At 40.0% G+C, this 25,994-nt stretch overlaps 1 protein-coding gene across 5 annotated transcripts in view; it reads left to right on the top strand.

Moving 5' to 3' along the window:
- The window catches only part of SPTLC2 (serine palmitoyltransferase long chain base subunit 2), a 131,893-nt gene that overhangs the window by 40,281 nt on the left and 65,618 nt on the right, over window positions 1-25,994 (top strand). For 3 of the 5 annotated variants that reach the window (XM_058567441.1, XM_058567442.1, XM_058567440.1), the window contains exons 2-5: window positions 10,893-11,087; window positions 21,738-21,892; window positions 23,821-23,969; window positions 25,845-25,969. In XM_058567441.1, coding sequence (XP_058423424.1) covers window positions 10,893-11,087; window positions 21,738-21,892; window positions 23,821-23,969; window positions 25,845-25,969 — 624 coding nt within the window. Of the gene's footprint in view, window positions 1-4,934; window positions 4,998-6,020; window positions 6,093-10,892; window positions 11,088-21,737; window positions 21,893-23,820; window positions 23,970-25,844; window positions 25,970-25,994 lie in introns of those variants that run through there. The other 2 variants (XM_058567444.1, XM_058567443.1) reach the window with 2 other exon arrangements.

Below are 25,994 nucleotides of genomic sequence, written 5' to 3'. Positions count from 1 at the left end.
TATTGATGTTTTAATAGTTTATAACATTTTGAAATTTTGGGTTGTAGATTTTTGTTTGTCCATCACCATATACGTCTCCCTTCACCCCTTGTGCCCACCCTCTATCCGCACTGGCCCTGGTAACCATACAGTTTTCTCTGTCCATGTGTTGGTTTATATTCCACATATGAGTGAGATCATACAGTGTTTGTCTTTCTCTTTCTGGCTTATTTCACTTAACATAATACCCTCCAGGCCCATCCATGTTGTTGCAAGTGGGATGATTTTGTCTTTTTTTATGGCTGAGTAGTATTCCATTGTATATATATATCACGTCTTCTTGATTCAGTCATCAGTCCAGGGATGCTTAGGTTGCTCCCACTTCTTGGCTGTAGTGAATAATGCTGCAATGAACATAGGGGTGCATAAGCCTCTTTGGATTGTTGATTTCAGGTTCGTTGGATAGATTCCCAGTAGTGGGATAGCTGGATCCTAGGGTATTTCTATTTTTAATTCTTTGAGGAATCTCCATACCGTTTTCCATAGAGGCTGCACCAGTTTGCATTCCCACCAGCTGTGTATGTGGGTTCCGGAAAGCAGAAGTTTTTGATTAATTGCTGGACATTATGTATAAAAGACATGCAGACACTAAAGTCAATGTTATTTTCGCCTTTTGTTCTCTTAGGTAGGTATAGTGAGGGGGCTGAACACCTCTATCTAACCACGGATTGAGCTGGGTAGGGCTGGGCTGAAGCTTTAGGTAGATTCAGTCCATTCTAGTGAGCACAGTGTCTCAAGGATGGGATCCATTGTGTGTTTGTTGTGGGCCTTTCCCTATAGTATGACTTTATCTCTGCTAAGCTTTGTGAGATTGTGGTTGATTTCAACTCACCCTTCTAGCCCAGCCCTGCAGCTTCTCCAGCACTTGGTAAATGTCCTGTGCAGAAAACTGGCCATGTGTCTGGGGCTTGTCTAGAATTCAGTCCGTCATACCAACCTATACAGCTATCATAAGCTCCACTGGTTTTTTTTCTTTCTCTTGGTAGAGTTCTTCTGCCTGTGGCAAGCCCGATTATGATCAGTCCATGCTCAAACTCTGCAAATACCACCAGGAGAGAAAATGACTAGCAATTTCAGCTCACCAAGGAAAGGCTCTTCCCTCTCTGGAATTTTATTTCATCTTATCTTCTTTGCTTTGCATTGAGGACAACTCTTCAGTGTCTTTAAAACTATTTCTTGTTTTGAGCAATCTATATAGTGTTATCTGGTTGTTCTGTGAAATCGATGGCTTCCCTCTACCGACTAATTCCAACCTGGAAGAAGAAGTCTCAATATTGGTGGGTTTTCTTTCTTTCTTTTTTTGGTGAGGAAAATTGGCCCTGAGCTAACATCTGTGCCAATCTTCCTCTATTTTGTATGTGGGAGGCCACCACAGCATGGCTGACAAGTGATATAGTGATATGCACCCAAGATCCAAACCTGTGAACCCAGGCCACTGAAGCAGAGTGTGCCAAACTTAACCACTAGGCCATGGAGCCGACCCCTGATTTTTTCTTTTTGGTCTATGTTCTTGTGTATTAGTGAGAGAACCTGGGAAAAGGTTAGTTATAGTAGGCAATTAGAATCGGATGTCTCTTAGTAGGGAAGTGCCTCCTTATAATTTAAAACCAGGTATCCCTTATCCTAGGTGAGATGGTAAATGGTGTTCCAAATGCACAAAATTGACAAAGTTGGGAGCTACTTTTTAAAAATTTGCTGAAGCTGGGGCCGGCCCCGTGGCTTAGCGGTTAAGTGCTCGCGCTCCGCTACTGGCGGCCCGGGTTTGGATCCAGGCATGCACGGACGCACCACTTCTCCGGCCACGCTGAGGCCGAGTCCCACATACAGCAACTAGAAGGATGTGCAACTGTGACATACAGCTATCTACTGGGGCTTTGGGGAAAAAAAAGGAGGAGGATTGGCAATAGATGTTAGCTCAGAGCCGGTCTTCCTCAGCAAAAAGAGGAGGATTAGCATGGTTGTTAGCTCAGGGCTGATCTTCCTCACAAAAAAAAAAAAAAATTTACTGAAGCTGTAAAAGTTTGCAGACTGTGCTAACATATAAATACCCAGTAAGTGTAGAAAAGAAGTTCCAAGAGATTTTAACACAGAATCTTTATCTGTTAAATTTCTTTCAGTTGATAGCAACAGGAACTGAGTCTGGCTAAACAAAAGGTGATTTATTGCAAAGATGATAGGTATACAAAAAAAATAGTAATAAAGAGGGAGTGGAGAAGAATTGATGAATAACTAAGTCTCAGAAAGGCAGGAAGTAGCACAGCGCTTGAGACTTCAGTAGCAGGAGTTTATGGACCTTTTCTCCAGGACATTGGAGGTCCAGTGCTCTTCAGACTCTTTCCCCATTGAAATTTTAAAGATTTTATTTATTTATCTTTTTCCCCCCAAAGCCCCAGTAGATAGTTGTATGTCATAGCTGCACATCCTTCTAGTTGCTGTATGTGGGACGCGGCCTCAGCATGGTCAGAGAGGCGGCGCGTCGGTGCGCGCCCGGGATCCGAACCCGGGCCGCCAGCAGAGGAGCGCGCGCACTTAACCGCTAAGCCATGGGGCCAGCCTTCCCCATTGAAATTTTAGATCCCCATGACAGAGGGTTGTTGGGTTCATTTTGGCGTAGGTGCCTCCCCCTGTGTCAGTCATGAGCCAGGAAATACGATCACATTGCACAGATGTGACCACCCGGGGCCCATCCCTGCGTATCTGGGTGTATTCCCAGAGAAGGGAAATTGACATGAACTGGGCTGCCTCTCCAGTTGGTGTCCACTGCAGAACCAGAGTGGAGCGCGTGGAAAGGCAGAGTGGAGGACATGGTGTTCCAGGCAAAGAACACGTTAGAGATGGAAGAGAGGTCAGATGAAGATGCAGTTTGTGGCAGAGCTGCACTTGTATTCAAATCTCTATTACATCATCTGTTATAACATGACGCTTATCTAGAGATAAGAAAGTGCTACAGAAGAGATGTGGGTGGCAAGTGACAACGGTAATGAACATCACTACCCAGAGCGCACAGGATGCCACTGAACTGAAATGTTCTAGTGCATATATACTTGGAGGTCTCCATTTTTGAGTTTTCAATAGGAAAATAGTAACGTCAAAATATAAATTTGTTTACAGCTAGCTTTGGAAGCACTTTTCAGTCCATTCCATATGAGATACTTATCAACAAAAATTACGTAATTTATCCTAATTGCAAGAAAAAATACGGACTCTTTACTTTTCAAAATTTGCCTGCTGCAAAAAAAGAGGAAACTTCTGGAAATATGTATTCAGAGGGTAGCGTAGCTTGTATGATGGGTGCAAAGCTCCAAACTATTTTCTCTAGTATGTGTGGTATGCAGTAGAGAGAGACTAGTAGATTTCAGTAAAATTCCAAGAAAACACCATTTCAGCAGAATTGATTTTAAGAAACAACAGAATATACCACTGGAAATGAATAGGATTCATTTAACAGAAAAAGCATGATAACAGTCCATTGATTGCTGAAGAATAATGCGTGGTTCATATTGGACATTCATTTTTTTTTTTTTTTTAAAGATTTTATTTATTTACTTTCCTCCCAAAGCCCCAATAGATAGTTGCATGTCATAGTTGCACATCCCTCCAGCCGCTGCATGTGGGACACGGCCCCAGCACGGCCGGAGAAGCGGCGCGTCGGTGCGCGCCCGGGATCCGAACCCGGGCCGCCAGCAGCGGAGCGCGCACACTCAACCGCCAAGCCACGGGGCCGGCCCTGGACATTCATTTTTTAAAATAATCTTCTAAGCTGTCCACCAGGTGGGCAGGTTCTTTGGTGATAGGGCAGGTTCTATCATTCTACTGTAACATTCAGTGAGAATGTGTTTATTTGCCTAAAGAAGACATGCATATGTGGTTTTGTATTGATATCAGAAATTTATACTTCTGTTTCCCGATAATTGCTTTCTCATTATTACATAGTTACTTCGTGTCATTTCATGGGATTCTTGAAACCTCTGGTCGGGATGGTTCCTTCTAAGTCAGTTTACAGTGTAATCAAAACTTACGTTTTTTCTTTTCTGAAGCTAAAGAGACAGGATGCAACACGTGATCCAGGACTTTTCTTTTGCTGTAAAGGACATCATTAGGACAATTGGCAAAATCTAAATCAAGTCTGTAGACTAGGTATTAGTATTCTATCAATTTCCTGATTTTGATAATTGTTCTGTGGTTATATAAGAGAATGTCTTTGTTTTTAAGAAATACACACTGAAGTATTAAAGGGTAAAGGAATGTTATAACTGCAAATGGTTCATGAAGAAAATTCTCCATCATTCTCTCTCTACACACACACACCCCTTTATTTTTTCCTGAGCCAATTGTGAGTACGTTGTATGCAGTATGTCCCTTTTCTTCTGTCTTGGTTCAGGCTGCTATAACAAAATACCATTGACTGGGTGGCTTAAACAACAGACATTTATTTCTGACGGTTCTGGAGGCCAGGAAGTCTAAGATCAAGGTGCTGGCAGATTAGATTCTTGAAGAGGGCCCTCTCCCTGTCTTGTAGACAGCCGCTTCTCATAGTGTACTTACATGGCCTTTCCTCAGTGAAGATCTCTGCCTTCTCTTCTTAATAAGGGTACTAATCACATCATGAGGGTCCCACCCTCATGACCTAAATCTAAACCTGATCACCTCCCAGACGCCCTACCTCCAAGTACCATCACTCTGGGGGGATTAGGGCTTCAACATAAGAATTTTGTTGGGGAGGGGGAACACAAATATTCAGCCTATAACATTCTGCCTATGGTCCCCCAAAATTCATGTCCTCCTCACATGCAAAATACATTCATTCCATCCTAGCAGCCCCAAAAGTCTTACCTCATTCCAGCATCAACTCTGAAGTCCAAAGTCTCATCTAAATATCATCTAAATCTGATATAAGTGAAACTTGAGACATGATTCGTACTGACACAGAATTCCTCTCCAGCTGTGAGCCTGCACATGTAAGTTTATGTGCTTCCAAAATACTATGGTGGGACAGGCAGAGGATAGACATTCCCATTCCAAAAGGGAACAATCAGGAGGAAGAAAGGGATGACAGGTCCCAACTAAGCCCAAAATTTATCAAGGCAAATTCCTTGAGATTTTAAGGCTCAAGAATAATCCTTTTTGTTTTGATGCTCTGCCTTCTGGACCCATTGGGGTGGAGGCCATGTCCCCTACCCCATGCTCCGGGCTTCCGCTCTGAGGCTCTGAGCTGTTGAATCCAAGGCCATGACCCCCCTTTTGAAACTGAGGGAACCCTGATGATCTCTGAATTGCCTTTGGAGTCATTCTTTCCTTGTTTTGAAAATAGCACACGTTCACAGCTAAATAGCTCTGTGGTCTAGTCCTGTAGGATCTAAGAATTTCTGACAACTTCTTATCTGTAGCACATGGTTTTAAGCATCAGATAGTTCCACAAGTCTTGTCATAAAATATACAGCAGTTTTCTGCTTTCTTCTACCCCCTTTCCATCTTCAAAGGCAACTCTTTGCTATTTTAGCATATTCTTTTGGTGTTCACCTCCATATTTCTACCTAATATGCTTATATTACTGCTTCTTGACTTTTCAGTGGTGACATTATTTACTGACTTACCATAATTAGAAGATTTTCACTCCTTCCAGGGGAGGATTCTTTTTGAAAAGACTGGCAAGAAGTTTTGGTGTGACTGGAAGAATAATTGGAGTGTGGGGAGGGTCTTGGTGGCAGGGAGACCAGATGGGAAGGAGGATGTTGCAGTAGTCCGCTGAAGGAAGAAGCATTGAGGTTTTTTTTAAAATTGAGGCGTAACATATATTCAGTTAAGTGCATGAAATATGCTGTGGATATAGCTCCATGATTTTCTTACCTTGTATATACTTTGTCTCCAGTACCTCTCTCAAGATGTAGAACGTTTCCAGCCTCCCTAAAATTCGCTGCTGTCCCACAAGGTCTTGAAGTAAGGCATAAAAATTCATTACTAGTTCTAGGTGGAAACCAGAAAATAAGGTGGAGCTAAAGATGACTCGAAACTTGGGAGACTGGGTAAACTGGATGGTGATGGCTGTCAAGCAGGTGAGTAATACAGGAGGAGAACCAGGTTTTAATGGAGGCCTCGAGGAGTTAGGATGGTGAGATAAGTTCAGCTTTAGACTTGTTGAGTTTGGGATGTCTGAGTGGAGCTATAGAGGAGGGAGGTAGAAATGTAAATTTGGAGTTCTGGAAAAAAATTTGGGATTGAAATATAGATTTGTGTATACTTAGCATGTAAACATGTATTTGACAACTAACAAGTAGATGAGAACGCTTGAGAGAGGCTGTAGAGAGTAAGATGACCCGAGGTTATGATGAGAAGCATATGTGGCTTTTATTAACTCTGTTTTAGTCCAAATAGTAGATAAAATCAGTGAGAAAATTCAGTTTAAACATTTTAAAAATAAAATGATAAATGAAAATTCAGAAATGTATACTTTTTGTTAAAAATGAAAAATAAATCGGTTCAGAGGGTTAGAAGTAGGAAGTATGCTTCCTTCTCCAATTTCTTGTCTCCTTCCAGTGATTTTAGTGCATATATATGATGTGTATGGTTCATCTTTTGATTATAGCTTCCCATTATTGGTTTGGTTAGGAATGCCTTTTCAACTGCTTAACAGATATGATTGACAGCCTACAGGCATGGAAACTAAATGGCTTATTTATTTTTTTCCCCCTCCCCTTGTCCTGTAATGTGTTTTATGGTGATGTGCTTATAGTCTTGACTGACAAAAAATTTCTTGCATTGCATTTTTTTCTTTTGCATTTTCTTGAAAAAAATATTGCTGTTCAATGACACATATCTTGGTATTCATTGGAGTTCTTAAATCTTCTCTTGATTAATAATACTAACACAGTGTCACACTCTTGTCTGCTTAATGTGAACAGAATGATACCTGTTTTTTTAACCTGGAGGGAATGGTACACTAATATTTTTCTTGATTGCCTTGTTGACGGTGTAATTCACACGTTAGAATGACTGAAAGGCCTCTTGAGAGCCCTCTTCTTGGTGAATCTGGAATATGAAATACACAGTAAAAGTTTGTAGCTCATGTTTTGTTTAGAGTGAACTTGATTTAGTCCAGTGGAGACTAAAAGGTGTCAGATCTGTGTTCTAGAAATGTCCTAATATTAATTGTGTAATCACTGTGACTTATTTAACTCCTTCTGTGCCAAGGTATTTATTTTTGAAAGAGCAAAGAGCGTAATGTGTAATTTCATTCATTCAGCAAATATTTATTGAGCTCCTATAAGGTGCCACTTTTTTCTTTTTACTGAGGAATATTCGCCCTGAGTTAACATCTGTGCCAAATCTTCCTCTATTTTGTATGTGGGTCGCTGCCACAGTATGGCTGCCCATGAGTGGTGTTGGTCTGCACCCAGGAGATGAACCCGGGCCGCCAAAGTGGAGCATGCCGAACTTAACCACCAGACCATAGGGCCAGCCCCAGGTGCCACTTTCTGTAGTACTACTAGTTATAAAAGGAAACATTATTGAGTACTTAATATTTGTTAGCACTTGATAAATACTACCCTGAGTGCTGGATGTGTATTAATGAGCAAAATAAACCTGGTGCTTTCCCTTATGGAACATTATACATGTATAAGATGGTAATACCATTATTTTTATTTGAATCATGTCAGAGATAAAATTTAGCATCAGTACTTGAAGATCAAATGATTTTGTTCTCTCTAAGTTCTAAGACTTTCTCACCTATCAGAGGTTTACATATCGGTTGGCCTGTCCATTCTGACCCTGCCAGATCAGAGTGACCTGTGTTTTGACTGAGGCCACATTCTAAAAGTTACTTCATAGTTGAATCTCAATTCCTTAAAATGTATTTAATTTTAAATGAGGCTGTGATAGAAGCACACAATATTTAAAAGCAAACTAATGGATTAACTCCCTCCTTCCTAGACAGTCCAGCCAACTGTATGAATTTAGTTGGTCCTGCTGGTTTGGCTGTGTCTCAGATCAAGGCGGATATCTTTTAAAGAGATCCACCCCCAGCATTCCTGACATATGAATCTGCCACACATTTGTTAGAGGCTTAGGAGCTCTGAAAATGGCCTGTTTACTAGTATGTTCACTTGAGAGTAAATAGTTTAAACAATTTCAGAGTTAAGGAGAGGTGAGTACCGGTATTAAGCACAGTGTTCATATGGCAAAATATTTTTAGATATAGTTTTTCAAAGAGACGATCAGAATGTTATTTTTCTTGTGTTTTAAATGCTTTTCGTTTTGCTTTCTCCCGCTTGCTAGCTTGTTTATATGTCATATTGTTAATTTTTAAACAATTTTTTATCTTCAGATATTGGCTTATTTCTAGCTATTCTGTTCTCAACACATTACAACCTTGCTCCTGTATAAAAGTTTAAGTATTAAATATTGATACAAACTTCCACCCCTTTGGGGAAGAAATTGAGAAGACCTAAACCAGTTTTATGAATAGTTTTCAGAGGTTCTTTAGGCTATCAAATTGAATCAATACTAACAGATTCCATGTATCATGACTGTCTGAATGCCTTTCCTTTGTCATATACAACTCTTTCTTCCCAACTGTTCTAACTTGCAGCATTCAAGTAGCTTTCCCAAACTAACGTTACTGGGATATAATATTCTAAAATATATTTAGCCCTTGGATATATATATTGATTAGTTTCTATAGTTAGTGTACCTTTTTATTAATTTGTTTTTATTAGTTTAATCATATCTCTGATCAGATTGCCTGAGAGGGCAAGAAAGAATCTTTTATTCCTTTAGGACTTTTTATAACTCTAGTATAGTGCTCAGTTGAAAACATACTCCTGGTAAATTGTGATTGACCATCCTCGCTGCAGTCGTTGCAAAGTTAAGATTAAAGTTAACACACAGACTTCTCTAGTGGAATTTTTCTGTAAAACAAGATTTCCATTAAATTTGACCAAAAAGTAAAAAGCTTTAAGGTATGGGATCAGAAGTACAGTAGCTTGGTGTTTGTGTATTAAAATTCAGATATCCGAAAGGATGAAACCAGGGATAATCTTACAATGTTTGGATTTAGGTCAAGATGAAGAGGGATGGAATGATTTCATGACAGTTACTGATCACTCTATAACAGTTTTTCCCCTTGTGTTGGACTTCACTTTATTTCTACTTGTATACAATGCTGGACCACCCTTAGCCAGCCCTGGTGGTCTAGTAGTTAAGATTCAGTGCTCTCATCACCATGGCCCAGGGTTCATTTCCCGGTCAGGGAACTATACCACCTGTCTGTCGGTTGTCATACTTTGGTGGCTGTGTGTTGCTGTGAAGCTGAAAGCTATGCCGTTGGTGTTTAAAATACCAGTAGGGTCACCCATAGTGGACGGGTTTCAGTGGAGCTTCCAGACTAAGACAGACTAGGAAGAAGGATCTGGCTGCCCGCTTCTGAAAAAATTGGCCCTAAACAACCTGTGAAAAGCATTGTCTGATATAGCGCCTGGAAGGTGAGAGGATGGCACAATAAAGACCAAGCAGGGTTCCGCTCTGCTGTACACAGACAGGGTCACTAGGAGTCAGAATCTCATGGCACTAACAACAAAAGGACCACTCTTGTGTAAGCAATTTACTTTTGTGCATAATTAATTTATGTTAACTACTGACAACAAAGTCTAGTATAAACCACGTGTTTCCACAGAGGCCCAGAGCTGATAATTATTTGGAATTCTATGGCTGGGTGGCTTTAAGAATACAGAGCAGGTTAAAACATTTAGAAATATTTTATTCTAATCTTTTTTGTGTGTGTGTGAGGAAGATAAGCCCTGAGCTAACATCCATGCCAATCCTCCTCTTTTTGCTGAGGAAGACCAGCCCTGAGCTAACATTTATTGCCAATCCTCCTCCTTTTTTTCCCCCTTTTTCTACCCAAAGCCCCAGTAGATAGTTGTATGTCATAGTTGCACATTCTTTTAGTTGCTGTATGTGGGACGCCACCTCAGCATGGCCGGACAAGCGGTGGGTTGGTGCACGCCCGGGATCTGAACCTGGGCCACCGGTAGCAGAGCACACGCACTTAACCACTAAGTCGCGGGGCCGGCCCCTATATTTTTTATATTCTTTATTAGAACAAAGGAAGTTATGCATTCTCCAACCGTAGCATTTTAGGATCTATTTCATAAAATTAAATAATGATAGAAATCAGTGTTAAGCATTGTGCTTAGGCAGTGCTTCTCCCTCTTTTTTTTTTTTTTTTTTTGCTGAGGAAGATTAGCCCTGAGCTAACATCTGTGCCAGTCTTCCTCCACTTTACGTGTGGTTTGCTGCCACAGCATGGCTGACAAGTGGTGTAGGTCCGTGCCCAGGATCTGGACCCTCAAACCCGGGCCACCGAAGCGGAGTGTACTGAACTTAACCACTAGGCCACAGGGCCAGCCCCTTTCCTCAGTTTTTCTTTGTTTGCTGTCCATCTGAAGTATATATAACTTATAACTTATTTCTATTGAAAAAAATTATGTCCTGCTTAGATTTTAGTAGATTTCTTTTTTTTAATTAATTAATTAATTAATTAATTTTCCCAAAGCCCCAGTAGATAGTCGTATGTCATAGTTGCACATCCTCCTAGTTGGTGCATGTGGGACGCGGCCTCAGCATGGCTGGAGAAGCGGTGTGTTGGTGCGCGCCCAGGATCCGAACCCGGGCCGCCAGCAGCGGAGCTCGCGCACTTAACCGCTAAGCCACGGGGCCGGCCCTTAGTAGATTTCTTTTAGTATTACTTAGAGAATTCTGAAGGCATAGTTATGCAAATCTGTAAGGACTTAGATTTATGTAGTAATGTTTTTCTTACCGTGATTGAAATAAAACATTTTTAACTTCCCGTTTAGGTTCATCATGTTACACAAAATGGAGGCCTATATAAAAGACCATTTAATGAAGCTTTTGAAGAGACTCCAATGCTGGTTGCTGTGCTTACTTATGTGGGGTATGGTGTACTCACTCTCTTTGGATATCTTCGAGATTTCTTGAGGCACTGGAGAATTGAAAAGTGTCACCATGCAACAGAAAGAGAAGAACAACAGGTAATTGTTAGAAAGTCTTCCATTCTGTAAAGGGAAGCCTTTTATAGACGTCTTGGTATTTTCCCTTGTTGATTTCTTTAAACATTTGGGTATACTTTAAAGTTAAAATATTGCAGATATAGTTAAATTAAAACATTCCACAAAGAAAGCTAAAAACAAAGTTAAAGGCATAGAGAAACAGAAGGATTTAACATATTTTAATTTAATCATCACAAGAATCTATTCTTATATTATGGATAGGAAAGCTAAAACTCACAAGTTAAGTAGTGTTTCCTAAGATGCCTAGTGTCAGAGCTGGTATATGGGCACAGGTTTTGAAATGCCAAAAGCCATGTTCTTTCTGTTCACGATACCATACTGTATCCCAAGACTGTTGTGTCTACAGTCTTCTGAGAAGATTGTGTTCTTTAGAGCTCAAATGGTGTGTTTTCTCATGGACACATTATACGTAGATGTCTGGTTCACCGATCACCTCCTCTCCCCAAACAAACAAGCCTAAAACAGAATGTGGCTGAGCTACTCTGTTTACAGTAGAAAACAATATTGTTTTGGTAATGGTAAACAGAGATGATAATGGTTGTCTCTGAGGAGGAGGACCTCATTCGCATCTTCACTTTTCTCTGCATACTCCTTTGAGCCTCTTAAAGTTTTGTACAATATACATGTATTACCAGTCTTCAAAAATAAATAAAATTAGGGTGAAAAAATGCCTGATTTTACTAAAAAAACTTGTTTGTTCTTGGCAGGTAAAGTATGGAGAGGTTGTCCTCCAGTCCAGGGAATACGCTAGATTGGAGAAGGGCTTAGGAAGTTGGGTCTTTTTGGTCTGTCATGCCTGTCACTTTTGTGGGGCGTTAGAGGAGAGAGGCAGATGTAGCAGCAAGGTCATCACTGAGAGAGGAGCCATTGAACACTGGGAATGGATTGCTGTCGTGTGGGGGGAAGGAGAAGAGGGCATCAAGAAACTCCAGGAAGGAAAGGACTGCGCCAGCTCCTAGGAAGCCAGAACCAATAAGTAAACGGATTGAGGATTCTGGTCCTGGGAGAACTCAGGTTGCAGGTATCCTCCCCTCTCATCTCAACCGTTCTGCACCCTTCCCAGCCCCAGCACCACAAGTTGGCCGTCCTTCTCATTGCCCTGACATGCCTACAAGTTAGTTTCATTAAGAAGGTATTTTTTGAATACCTAATACAGGCAAAGCCCTGCATTCAGAACTCAGTCCAATAGGCTAGACTAATTTTCATCATTAAAAACTGGAACAAATTAAAAAATTTCTTTGATTCTCCTTGTTTTCTAGCCCTGTACATCCCACATAGACTTTCTGGCTAGAGTGCATCCACAATATGTTGATTTTTTTACATCCTTCAGGTATGGCTTACTTACTGTAAGTTATAGCTCACTGTACAGTTACTGTGTTGTATGGTGTTGCAATTACGTGTTTACAGGTCAATGTCTTCCTGCTAGACTGAGTTGATGGCAGTTGTGACTGATGAGAGCCAAAATTATATTCACATATTCAAACTAGAAAATCTTTATCTACAAGGACCTCTCATAGTATTGACACACTGTAGAGACCTAATAATTGACACGAAGAGTTGGGGGTGGGGGGAGTGCTGATTTTGGTGTAGAGAGCATTCCTGGCTGAGGGGATAGTATAGGCAAAGGCATGTGTGGGAGAACCTGGAATGTGGATGTATGAGAAACTGTGTTTTGAATGTCAAACTAAGAAGTTTGGTAGGCAGTAAGAAGTCCTGGGCAGTTTCTGAGCAGGGGAGTGACCAGAGTTTGCACAGCTGGCATTCTGTCAAAGTGTGATGAATGGATGAATGAAACAATGAGGATACGTCGGAATTACTCTCTGAATGTGTAATTATCTTTGGAACTGTTTCATATTTCCAGAGGATAAATTGACTGTTTTAAGTATTGGGGCTGCCTGTATGTTCTTAACTATGTGTGAAAGAATTGGAACACATAGATTTTATTCCTACGTAGTTTCTAATTTTGTTGAGGCAACATAAATACTTCAAACTTAGGGGCGTTTACAAAGCACTATACAGGTGAGTGGTGCTTGAGTTGTATGCAGATGTAGAAAAGAAAAGTAAACTGAGTAGCATAGAGTTAATCAGGAAATAATTCTTGGAGGAAGTAATAGGAGGAAATATCTGGGACAGAGTGGGACATTTGCCTCTACAGTTTGTTTAGAGGAGGACTGTACTAATTTATTCAAATTTTCAGTAGAATTTTCACAGTAGATAACATCAGCAGTTAAAACAGCTGAATCCTGCCATTTTCTTAACAAAAATTCAGCTGTGAGAGGGAAAGGAAAGGAAGGATCATTCAGTCTTATGGTAGATCATGCTTGTTTTCTGATGCTAGATTAGATGTAGTGAGAGAGGCAAATTTTAAAGTGTAACACTGGAAAGAGTGGAGGGAAAGTGCTTGCTTGGAATCATAAAATGCAAATATAATGTCACTTCCTCATTTCACAACCACATCCTTATTTTCTTCCTCATTCTGTTACAAAAGAGAGCCCTTGTAACTATTTATGCTAGTTTTTCATGTGTTGCTTTGGGTAGAACTGAAAGCACACGGTCCCACTAATAAAGATGAGTTAGCATGAGTTTGTTCTATTTTACATAAATTGCATAAAATTCTCGAAATTGTTTACTGCTTGCTCCTCTGTTATTAGTGGTATTTTGGGTGAGAATGTTGTTTTTTTCCAGTCTGTGGTTTATTTGTTATGTGAGGTGAAGCTAGTAGTCCAGAAACGTGTGTGATAGATCTAGCAAAAGCTTGAATTAATAAAAATGTTCTAACATCCAGATAGGAAATACTTAGGAATCTAAGGAGTAAATTATGGTAGGTAGTTAACACACACTTACTAAACTTTAAACCAACATTTTACCTCTTCAGTTTGTTGTTCATGATCAAATATTCAAAAATGGGAGGGGTAGGATACTGGGAAGGGACATTATGTGTCCACATTCTGATATATTTAATTTTCAAGATACAAAAGAAAGAAATCATTTGAAATCTATTAATAGATTCCTGGAAGGATTTTATTCTTGATCCCCTTCAAAAAGTAGCTTACTAAGAATATTCTGGTAATTGTCATTTTAGCAGTATCTTTGGAAACTATTAATGTAGTACAGTTGCTTGATGTTTTAAGCTGGGGGATTATCAATTGGTTTGTCTCTTTTAGTTCTATGGATTTAAAAAGAGGTCTACTTTCCATTGTTTTGTGGTATATGTGGGAACCTAGGACAGCAGTCATCTATTTTTTTAATAGCTTTATTGAGATATAATTTACATACCTTAAAAGTCACCCAATTAAAATGTACAATTGAGTGGTTTTTAGTATTATTTACAGAAGTGTGCAGCCAACACCATAATCTAATTTTATAATTGGATTTTCATCATCTGAAGAAAGAAACCCCATACCCATTAACAGTCACTCCTTCCTCCCCCTCCCCACTCTTGGCAACCACTGATCTAGTTTCTGACTCCAGACATTTCATATAAATGGGATCATATAACGTGTGATCTTTTGTGTCTGGCTTCTTTCACTTGGCATAATGTTTTTGAGGTTCATCCATGTTGTTGTATATTTCAGTAATTCATTCCTTTTTATTGCTGAATCATATTGCATTATATAGAGCAGTCTTCTGTTTTTATTTACTCTAGAGGTTTTTTTCTACTGGTAAGAAGTTGTATCCAAAATAAACCTTTTAAAAGAGTTTTGTAGTGCTTTACCACTTTATCTTTTTGCCTTAGTGACATTACTAGGCTTGCAACAGTTTCTCTGTCACCTGTTGGGCTTTTTTTTGTTTAGAGCAACAGTGTAGCCTTTTTTAGCAAGACGTTTTTGTCTTTTGAATCTTTTAGGCTTCTGTTTCTTTATTCAGCTTTTCTTTGCATTCAGCAATTTTGAACTGTTTTTTACTATTAACTGAGAATGTAAAAGTTTAAAGAACTGGTGCCCTGTCTGATATCCTAAGTCATTCCAAGTTTACATTGAGTATTGTTGGGGTGTTAAACTGGTAACCTGAGTTTAAAATGTTTATGAAAATAGGGCCGGCCGGGTGGCGCAAGCGGTTAAGTGCGCGCGCTCCCCTGCGGCGGCCCGGGGTTCACTGGTTCGGATCCCGGGCGCGCACCGACGCACTGCTTGGCAAGCCATGCTGTGGCGGCGTCCCATATAAAGTGGAGGAAGATGGGCACAGATGTTAGCCCAGGGCCGTCTTCCTCAGCAAAAAAAAGAGGAGGACTGGCGGATGTTAGCACAGGGCTGATCTCCTCACACACAAAAAAAATAAATAAAATAAAATAAAATGTTTATGAAAATGAAAAAATAAAGTTAAATGAAAATAGAATTCATGAATCCCTCAACAGTTCTTACATTCCAGTTTAAGAAACCATGTTGAGGTTTCCTTAGATTTTAAGCTGTATTTTGGTTTTATTTATGTTTCTTACTAAAGCATTTTGAAAATGCCATGGCAGCTTTGGTAGTAAGTACCTAAAAATGTAAAAAAGTTATCTACTCGACTTAAATCTGGCCATCCGGTAGAGCTTTTTAGAGATAGCACATGATGACTGGCTGGTCCTCTGCTCCTGTTGACTACACATTCAGTTTTGACTGCTAGGATTCTGGTGAGTCAACTGTACATCACTTTGTGCTCTGCTAGATCATTCCCAGTAGCATAAACGTGTTATTTCTCCCACCTTAAAAAACGCCTTCTCCTGGGCCGGCCCCGTGGCTTAGCGGTTAAGTGCACACGCTCCGCTGTTGGCGGCCCGGGTTCGGATCCCGGGCGTGCACCGACGCACCGCCTCTCCGGCCATGCTGAGGTCGCATCCCACATACAGCAACTAGAAGGATGTGCAGCTATGACATACAACTATCTACTGGGGCTTTGGGGGAAAAATAAACAAATAAATAAAATTATATAAAAAAAAAAAAACGCCTTCTCTTGATCCTACTTTCTCCTCCGTCTACTGCTTCATTCTTTCTTCCTTGTAGAGCAAACTTCCCTGACATAGCTGTGTCCGGTCTCTTGCTTCCTACTCTTTACTAAACCTACTTCAGTCAGGTTTTTGCCCCCACCACTTCAGCTAAAACAGTTCTTCTCAGGGTCACCCATGACACCTGTGTGGCAAAATCTAAGTCCTCTCTCTTTACCCTGTTTAACCTACCAGCAGCCTTTGACACAATTGATCTCTTCTCCTTCTAGAAGCATTTTCATCACTTGGTTTCCAGGATATTATAATTGCCTGGATAGTCTCCTGCCTTTCTGGCTGTATTCTCTCTTGCTGAATCCTCTCCATCTGCCCACCTTCTAAATGTTGATATGGGTGTAGCATAGGCTTCATCCTTAGTCCTCTTCTCTTCCCTTCCCATCTGTACTCACTCCCTTGTCATCCATTGTCATGGCTGTCAGTACTTCTTTATGCTGATAACTTCCAAATTTATGTCTCTAACACTGACTTCCTCAGTGGACTCTACCCCTGTATATCCAGCTGCCCACTTGACTTCTCCACGTAGGCATCTCAAACTTTGCATGTCTACAACTGAGCTGACATTCCCTTCTAACTGTCTAGATGTCTTCCCTATCTCCATGAATGACAATTCTCTACTGCCGGTTGCTTCGGCTAAAAATCTGAGGCGTTATCCTTGATTCTTCTTTCTGTCACACAACATTTACGGCCCATCAGGATATCCAAATTCAGCCACTTCTTATCAACCTCCATTATCACCTGGACATCATCTCCTCCTGCTTAGCCCCTCACTCATCTACTCCAGCCACACTGGCCCGTTTGCAGTTCCTTGCACACACCAAGTACATTTCTGCCTCACTGCCATTGCACTTGCTGCTCACCTGCCGGAAAACCTCTTCCTCCAGATAGTCTCATGGATAGTTCCCTTGATTCCTTTTCCTTCTTTATTCTACACCCTGGCCACTCTAGCTAAATTTTAGCATGACTCCAGCATTTTACATCCTCCCTCCTTGTTTGATTTTTGTTTCCATTAGTATTTTTCACTATCTTACATACTTTATATTTTATACATTTGTCTCATTTAGTATCTCTCTCTTCCCCAAAATATAAATTCCAGGAGGGCAGAGATTATTGTTATCTATTTATTTACTGCTGTATACCCAGTGCCTGGAAGAGTGCTTGGCACATATTAGACATTAGTAAATGTCTAAATAGGAATAGTATTGTGAGTGGTGGTAATAATAATGAAAAGTTTTGAGTCTTTTGAATTGAAGTATTCACAGGGGTGTGTGTGTCTGCGTGCGCGTGCGTGAATGCATATGTACATACAGACACACAGATGACTTGGTTTTAGATCTAAGGGAAACAACTGTCTCTAATCTTTAAATCTCATTTTATGCCTTCATGGAGAGGCATAGGAAGTGGCTTCCTGTTTATAACATTAAAAACAGGAAATAACAAACAGTAGTATGACTTATATGAACTGTAGGGAAAACTCTTAACAGTGGTTCAAAGATTTTAAAGTCACCGGTGTAATAACCTTTCACAGGTTATTTCACCTAATTTTCTTCATGAAATAGAGGTAAAGACAACATTGTTGGTTTACAAAATAACTACTCCTTGCTGTATAATGCTTTTTAACCATAGGATGACTCCATTTTCAACACTTCTTCAGGCAGGAATTATTTGGGATTTTTGAATTCTCTTAGTTTAAGTTTTGAAACAATTTGTTGTGTTTTAGCTGTTTATAGATATATTTTATGAGGTTATTTCCTTCTCAAGAAAAGACATTGCCAAAATAAAAATTCAAAACACTACAGACTTGTTTTTCACCAGCTGTCTTTGGTATGCAGGATTATGTTTATTATGGCCAAATGTCTTGAAATATTTCAGCAGTACTGTAGTAACCTGCAGACAGCATTGGTGTGTTTTTAAAGAAAAGCTTTCAGATGTATAGCCTTCAGTTTCAGTAGCTGAGAGTTCTGGAGCACCCTGATCTTTTCCAGATAGATAAGTGTCTTAGCACATTCAGACAAAGTGGATTTTCTTGTGATCACTTTAGGCTCGGTAAATTGGGATACACGTTATTGAGTTAGGCAGCTGAACAAAATCTGTCACATAAAACTTTCAGATAAATTGTGTGTCATAGAAAAAAATGTATGGGGTTAAGAACGTAGACTTTGAATTAGAAGACCTGGATCAGTTCCTGGCTCTGCCTCTGGCTCGTTCCCTAAGTGGAAAAGCCATTTTTCCTTTCTGAAAATGGGAGTAATCTTCTGTAAGAAGGTGCAGGGATATTTAAGAGAAAATATGTGTAATGCAAGACATATCGTAAGTACTCAGTAAATGGTAACTCTTGTTGCTATTGTAATTATGCATCATCTTTATCATCATCGTTTAAGAGTATTTGGATATCTTTGTTGGGCCAGAATTGCTCTTAACAAACATGGAAAATAGTTATAAAGTCAACTTCTGAAAGTGGTAGCACCCAGCCTTTAAGATCCCCTATAATCTTAAGGCCCTCGTAGGTACTAGAATAGGGAGTACCTGTTTATTTTAAACAATATAGGATATTTTCCAGAAGACTCAACCTCAAATAGGCTTAAACAACAAAGGATATTTATTGGCTAATTCATGACTACTTTTAGAAGGTCTTCGAGGATCCTTACGTAACATATCCATGAATTTGAGTTTTTCTCTGAGGCTAGTGAAGTCACTTAATAGGTGAGTACTTCAAGCCCAACAATCCAAGAGTAGTCTCCACTAGATATTGTTCTCTATGCATCATGTATGTGCACTACTATATGGGGTTTGTGAAAGGTCTTCAGGAAACGTGTCCATGAAGAGTGCATCCTTAAGGCTGTTTGAACTTGATTCTATCATTGCTCCTCACCTACCAGTTAGGTATTCTCTCTGGGCAAGCATCCCTTTACAGTACTTGTTATATTGTATCATAACTTTATCTATGGGCCTCCCCACCACACTAAGAGATCCTGGGAAGTGTCGAGGTTGTGTCTTACTCATTTTTATCTCCACTGCCTAGCTTAGTGCCTGGAGAGTACTGCTCAGTAAATGTTTGTTCAGTGACCGAGCAAACAAGTGTTAGGTCGGTCTTGACTAGTCATTTCACAGTGACTAAACTGAGGAGGAAGAAGAGGGGGATGGGGATGTGGAGTAGGCTGGGGGCCAGGTGGAGGAGGGTAGGAGTAGTGGGAGTGTCTTGTTTGCAAAGAGGACTGTCTTGTTCTTTAATGTATCCCAAGTCTAGCAAAAGTGTTCAATAAAAGATATTTGAATGAATGAGTGAAAAGATAAGTCCTCTAGTTTAACCCTAGTCCTAGAATGTTTAAAGTCCTAGAATGTTTAAAGTGTATGAGATATTTTTGGAAACAGATGCTCTCATTGCCTAGAACTGGAACCCCGAATAGCGATCCCCTTCCATCCCTTTTCTTACTTCATTGCTAAGCTGCTGGGAGTTTGGTTAGCTGCCCTCAGATCTCTCTACCAAACCTTCTCACTGCAGTCAAACTGCTACCTTGCCCACGAGTGCCTCTCCTGCCTTTCTGTCCCACCTGCTTTTGGTCTCTCCCATCCCTCACTGTGACAACTTCTTCACTCTATGCAAGTCTGTTCCCATCTCAAGGACTTAATTAATCTCTCATTGTAATGCTAAGGAGAGGTAGAGTTCCCTGATCTTGGCAGTCTCTGTTTAGGAGGTTGTAACCCATCCCTTCCCTCCTAACCACAGACAGCTGTGTCACTGGTTACCCAAAGCTCTACCCCATTTAGCCTGCAGCCCTTTTTCTGTCTTGGAGTTGGTAACCGTTCTGGTAGATAGGACCAGACTCTCTTAAGTTTTTCCTGATGTTTATATAGTAAAAACAAAAAATACTGCTCTTTGTTAATAAAAATTTGCCTGTGATGGAGTATTTCTCTCAAATATTTGAGTTAATACCTTCAACATTAATGTGCACTGTTTAGAAAGGTTATAAAGAAATGAAATCAAGAAGAATTAGTACTGTTTACCCTATTTGATGTGAATTGAAAAGGATCGGAGACAACTTTTTTGTTTTTTCCTTTGGGAAATAAGTGCATGGTAATAGCCGAAGGAAAGTCCTTAATTAGAATTTAGATGTCTCTGTTCCAGTTTTCATTCATCCAGGATTCTTGTTGGAAGAGGAGACTGTCAAAAGGGACATGCTGTTTAAGTAATACATTTCCAACTGTGATAGACACATTATCTCTGGCTATTTTCTCTTAAGGAAATGTAACTGTTAGAACCAATTGCTAGAGAGGTGGTATCAGGTCCTGCAATTTCCTAGAGTACTTTCTGACTCTGCTAGGCCTTATTTAAGGAGATTTTATGTTCTGAGACACTTATTTAGTAGGCACTTTAGAGTCCAGTGTCATAGAAGTTTATTAATTTTAAAGTTTTATGTAGAGTCTTCGTTAGCAATGAAATTCTTTACAGAATAAGGCTTAAACCTTGAATGTTTCGATTAACTTATTTTTTTTTTTAAGATTTTATTTATTTATTTTTCGCCCCCAAAGCCCCAGAAGATAGTTGTATGTCATAGTTGCACATCCTTCCAGTTGCTGTTATGTGGGACGCGGCCTCAGCATGGCCGGAGAAGCGGTGCATCGGTGCGCGCACGGGATCCGAACCGGGGCCGCCAGCAGCAGAGCACGCGCACTTAACCACTAAGCCACGGGGCCGACCCTCGATTAACTTATTTAACAGATTAATTTAGATTGGTACCAAGCCGAGATCTGAGGGCTGGCCGCTCAAGTGGTTTGCTGACTGTAGTAAAACTGTAGTACAGTTTTCTTTTTGTTTGGTTTTACCCTTTACCTTCAGGAGTTAAGTAGATCTCGTGTTCTGGTCATGTGTGTTCTGATCAGTGGTCATACTACATGGGACATAACATTATGCTTTCATTTTAGCTCCATTGTGACTTTTTTACAGACTTAAATTTTAATATAACTTAATTTCGGGGAGGAAAGAAAGGCTTTAAGTTCCCAGTCATGGGAATTCATTTTGAGAATCTTTTTTTTTTTTTGTTTATTTTAATTTTTTAAATTCCCACCCAAGGAAAGAAACCTGAGGTAGGTGTCTTTCTATAAGCTACATGTTAATGGTTCTTGTTTATCGTTTTTCTTTGGATTTGTTTCGTTTTGATCCTTGAAAATATAGAGAGGATAGAATCTTAATTTTGGGATTTTTTTTCTTGTTTGAAACTGGAATCGTAGGGGTTTTTATGGCATTTCCCCCAAGATTTTACTGCAGGGCGAGCAGAAGAGCAGTCTCTATTAGTTTATTAGGAAAGAAAACCATTCAATGACAGAATTGTACAACTAAGTTTTATTTTTATGAAGCCTACTTTATTAAGTTAAATTCTTTGACTCTGCATTCATGCTGGCAGGTGGTTATTTGCAACCGTTTCATATAGGTCAACCATCAAAGCTAATTGACCTGATTGAGTTGTTTTAAAATAAACATAGAGAATTGATGCCTTTCCAAATGTTTTCTATATCAGTTAATTCAATATAATTGACCTCTCATTCTCTTGTGCTCTTGCAACATGAAAAGGAAAGTTGTAAAAATTTTTAAAGTGACTCAGTTAAATTTATAGCATTCCACCATTTGTTGGCAGGACTTTGTGTCATTGTATCAGGATTTCGAAAACTTCTATACAAGGAACCTCTACATGAGGATTAGAGACAACTGGAATCGACCAATCTGTAGCGTGCCTGGAGCCAGGGTGGACATCATGGAGAGACAGTCTCATGATTACAACTGGTCGTTCAAGTGAGTCTCGGTCAGGAAATTATATGTTGACAACAACAAAAGAATTTCTTTACGTCAGAAAATATTCCATTGCAAATTGAATATTGTGTCAAAACAGCAATAAAAGCTGAGAGTACAATACAAGATGACTAGTTTCCTTTCATATTGTTCATTGTTATTGAGATTTTTAAAATACATTTCTTTTATTACATTTGATACTGTGATGGAGTATAATTGAAAACAAAATTTGATTCATTTAAAAAAACAAGAAAAAACAAAAATGTTCTATCTATTATGCCACTTACTAGAATCAAGTGTGTGAATTTATTTCTGGATATTTTGATTTCTCACATGATTCGAGGATATATAGAGTATTTTTACTTAAATGCATTGAATAGTTTAGAAAACTTTTTATATTTATAAAATTTTATTTTATTGTTTAGATTGCCTAAGTATTACATGATTGCAGTCATTAAAAAAAAAAAGACAAATAATATAGATAAACTGGAAGTCCCCTGTGACAGTTAACCACTGTCCCTCTGCAAATCCACCCCCCCACAAATCCTCACTCCCCAGAGGTACCCATTGTTACCAGCTTGTGTATTATTCTTCCAAATGTTTTCTATGGGCTATGAATGTAGTGTATCTACTGGGGTTACACACAGGTACTTTTTGATTTCAAAAAGTGGGATCATACTATAGAAATCTTTTTTTTTTTTTGTGAGGAGATCAGCCCTGAGCTAACATCCACCAATCCTCCTCCTTTTTTTTTTTTTTTGCTGAGGAAGACGGCCCTGGGCTAACATCGGTGCCCATCTTCCTCCACTTTATATGGGACGCCGCCACAGCATGGCTTACCAAGCAGTGCGTCGGTGCACGCCCGGGATCCGAACCAGCGAACCCCGGGCCGCCGCAGCGGAGCGCGCGCACTTAACCGCTTGCGCCACCGGGCCGGCCCCTAGAAATCTTTTTATTTTATTTATTCATTTATTTTTTTGAGGAAGATTGGCCCTGAGCTAACGTCTGTTGTCAACCTTCCTCCTTTTTTCCTTTTTTCTCCCCAAAGCCCCAGTAGATAGTTGTATGTCATAGTTGTACATCCTTCTAATTGCTCTATGTTCAATGCTGCTTTGGCGTGGCTTGATGAGCGGTGTGTAGGTCCGTGCCCAGCATCCAAACCAGCAAACCCCGGGCTTCTTAGCAGAGCACGCTAACTTAACTGCTCTGCCACCAGCCAGCCCCCTAGAAATCTTTTTACATCTTGTTTTTTTTTTTACTTTCTGACATATCAGTAATATCATCCTTGTGTATGTTCACAGCAAGCTCATTATTTGTAGTGGCTGCTTAGTATTCTACAGTATAGATACATATAGTGTATAGCAAGTTGGGCCGCATCATCCTATGTTAAAATCTCAGAGTTAAAACAGCAGCAGTTTATTTCTTATCCACACTTCACGTCCATCTTAAGTCGATGTGGCCTCTGAACCATGTTGTCCTCACTTGGGGGCCCAGGCTGACTGCGCTTCCACCATGTGGAGTGTCACTGGTTTGTGTGCCTGGGGAAGAGACATGGTAAATTGTGCAGTGACTCTTAAAGGATCCTTATGCATATATCCTTTCATATGCCTGGGGGAATTGCTGAGTCAGAGTCTGTATATCTGTTAATGGATAAGTACTGCCAAACTGCCTTCCAGAAAAAAGTATTGACTGATATTCTTTTCTACAGTGTATGAGACTGTCCTGGCCAACACTGAATGTAGTCAGTTTTTAAATCATTTTAACTTGATTTCCCTAATTGGTAGTGAGTTTGACTTGCTTTTCATCTAAACCATATTCTCCCTACTTCCCATATATGGTGCTTCCTTTTGTATTACCACTACACTTACTATCACATGTAGGTATTTGACTTGCTCGTGAGTTTCATGAACTTTTATGCTATTGGAATACAGGTACACAGGGAATATAATTAAAGGTGTTATAAACATGGGTTCCTACAACTATCTTGGATTTGCACGGAATACTGGATCATGTCAAGAAGCAGCTGCCAAAGTCCTAGAGCAGTATGGAGTTGGAGTGTGCAGCACCCGGCAGGAAATTGGTAAGTGTGGGCTATGTTTGGTTAGCTGAGGATGAGAGAATAATACTGATAGAGAGCTAGAATATTAAGCATCCAAATACATACTTTGCCATGTAGGTTACATCAGGTAAAGAATGCTTTGTGTTTCTGAAGTGATGGATGATTTTAATACTTTCAACACTTTTTGAGATATATTTATCTTTTCCATTATGTTATACATACAGAATAATTCTAGAAAAGTTCCGTAAGTATTTGTTTCATTTGTAACTTTAATGTTGACTTTACTGGGTTTTGCAAATGATAGTAGTTAAGCGTGCTGCTTACTTGTACTGAGTCTGTGGTGTGGGCATATGAGAGTTAATCTGTTGCCATACTGGTAAATTGGGGCTAATAATAATTCCTACCTTTTTTTTTTTTTTAATAATTTTATTTATTTTTACCCCCAAAGCCCCAGTAGATAGTTGTATGTCATAGCTGCACATCCTTCTAGTTGCTGTACGTGGGATGCGGCCTCAGCATGGCCGGAGAAGCAGTGCGTCGGTGCATGCCTAGGATCCGAACCCGGGCCACCAGCAGTGGAGCACGCGCCCTTAACCGCTAAGCCATGGGCCGGCCCAATAATTCCTACCTTATAGGGCTGTTTCAAGAATTAAATAAGCTAATTCAGTTAATTTTTATTTTTATTATTTTTTTGTGTGAGGAAAATCAGCCCTGAGCTAACATCTGCCAATCCTCCTCTTTTTTTTGCTGAGAAAGACTGGCCCTGGGCTAACATCCATGCCCATCTTCCTCCACTTTATATGGGATGCCGCCACAGCATGGCCTGACAAGCGGTGCGTCGGTGCGCACCCCGGATCCGAACCCGGGCCGCCAGTAGCAGAGCGTGCGCACTCAACCACCAAGCCATGGGGCCAGCCCCATACCTTACATCTTTATGGCGCTTTATATTTTATGAAGTGCTTGAACATATTATCTCTTGTGATCCTCACAACAATGTCATGAGGTAGATAGAGCAAATATTATTATTGATATTACTGATAAGAAACTGAGGCCCAGAGAGGTTAAATGACTTGCTTAAGCTTTCGGGACATGGTAGTATCCAAGTTCAGCAGTCTTCTTTCTCAGCATCTTTTCTCTCTGCGTGTAGCCAGTGTCATTGATCAGTGTTGTTTGGTCCTTCAGGATTTAAGTACTGATGTAAAACACAATACAAATTTACCAATCAGATCGAAGTGAGGGAACGTGCTTTTTAACCTGTCTTTTTCTACATAACAAACCATTCCAAAACTTAGTGGCTTAAAACAGAAACATACATTTGTGTATTTGCTTGTGATTTCTGCAGTTCTTCACATTTATCTCAGCTCCATGTGGTGTTGGGTGGAGCATTATGACTGAGAATAGAGTATCCAGGATGGCCTCACTCACATGTCTGGCACCTCAGCTGGGTAGTGGGATCAGCTGAGGGCTGCCAGAGCCTACCTCCACCCTTTCTTTCGTCTCTTATTCTCCACAGTCCCTGTCTCCACCTGGTCTCTCTTTACAACAGGCTAGTTAGACTGTTTTATATGGCAGCTAACTTCAAAAGTATAAAAGCAGATGTTGCCAGGCCTTTTAAGGCCTAGACCTGGAACTGGCCTGTGTGAACAGGAATTGGAGAAATTGTTGGCAATCCTCTTTACGGAAATTCCACCTCAGGTGCTGAATCTGAATTTATTCAGCTATTGTGTTCTTTATGAGCCAATACTCTTCATAATACTGACTCCTTCATAGAGCTTAGTCTGAAAAGGTTATAACATGTAATCATAACATGTAATCTATGATTTCTTTTTATAAAGTAATGAGTAGTTCTTAAATTAGGGATTTGGTGGTATTGACTTCGTTCACTTCTTCACACAGGAAACCTGGACAAGCATGAAGAACTAGAGAAGCTCGTGGCAAGTTTCTTGGGAGTAGAAGCTGCTATGGCATACGGCATGGGATTTGCAACAAATTCAATGAACATTCCGGCTCTCGTTGGCAAAGTAAGGCTTAGTCTTCATTTATGAA

Source organism: Diceros bicornis, chromosome 24 (assembly GCF_020826845.1).
Source record: "Diceros bicornis minor isolate mBicDic1 chromosome 24, mDicBic1.mat.cur, whole genome shotgun sequence".
NCBI lineage: Eukaryota > Metazoa > Chordata > Mammalia > Perissodactyla > Rhinocerotidae > Diceros > Diceros bicornis.
The sequence above is the reverse complement of the archived record's forward strand: the minus strand, read 5'-3'. Positions and strand labels throughout refer to the sequence as shown.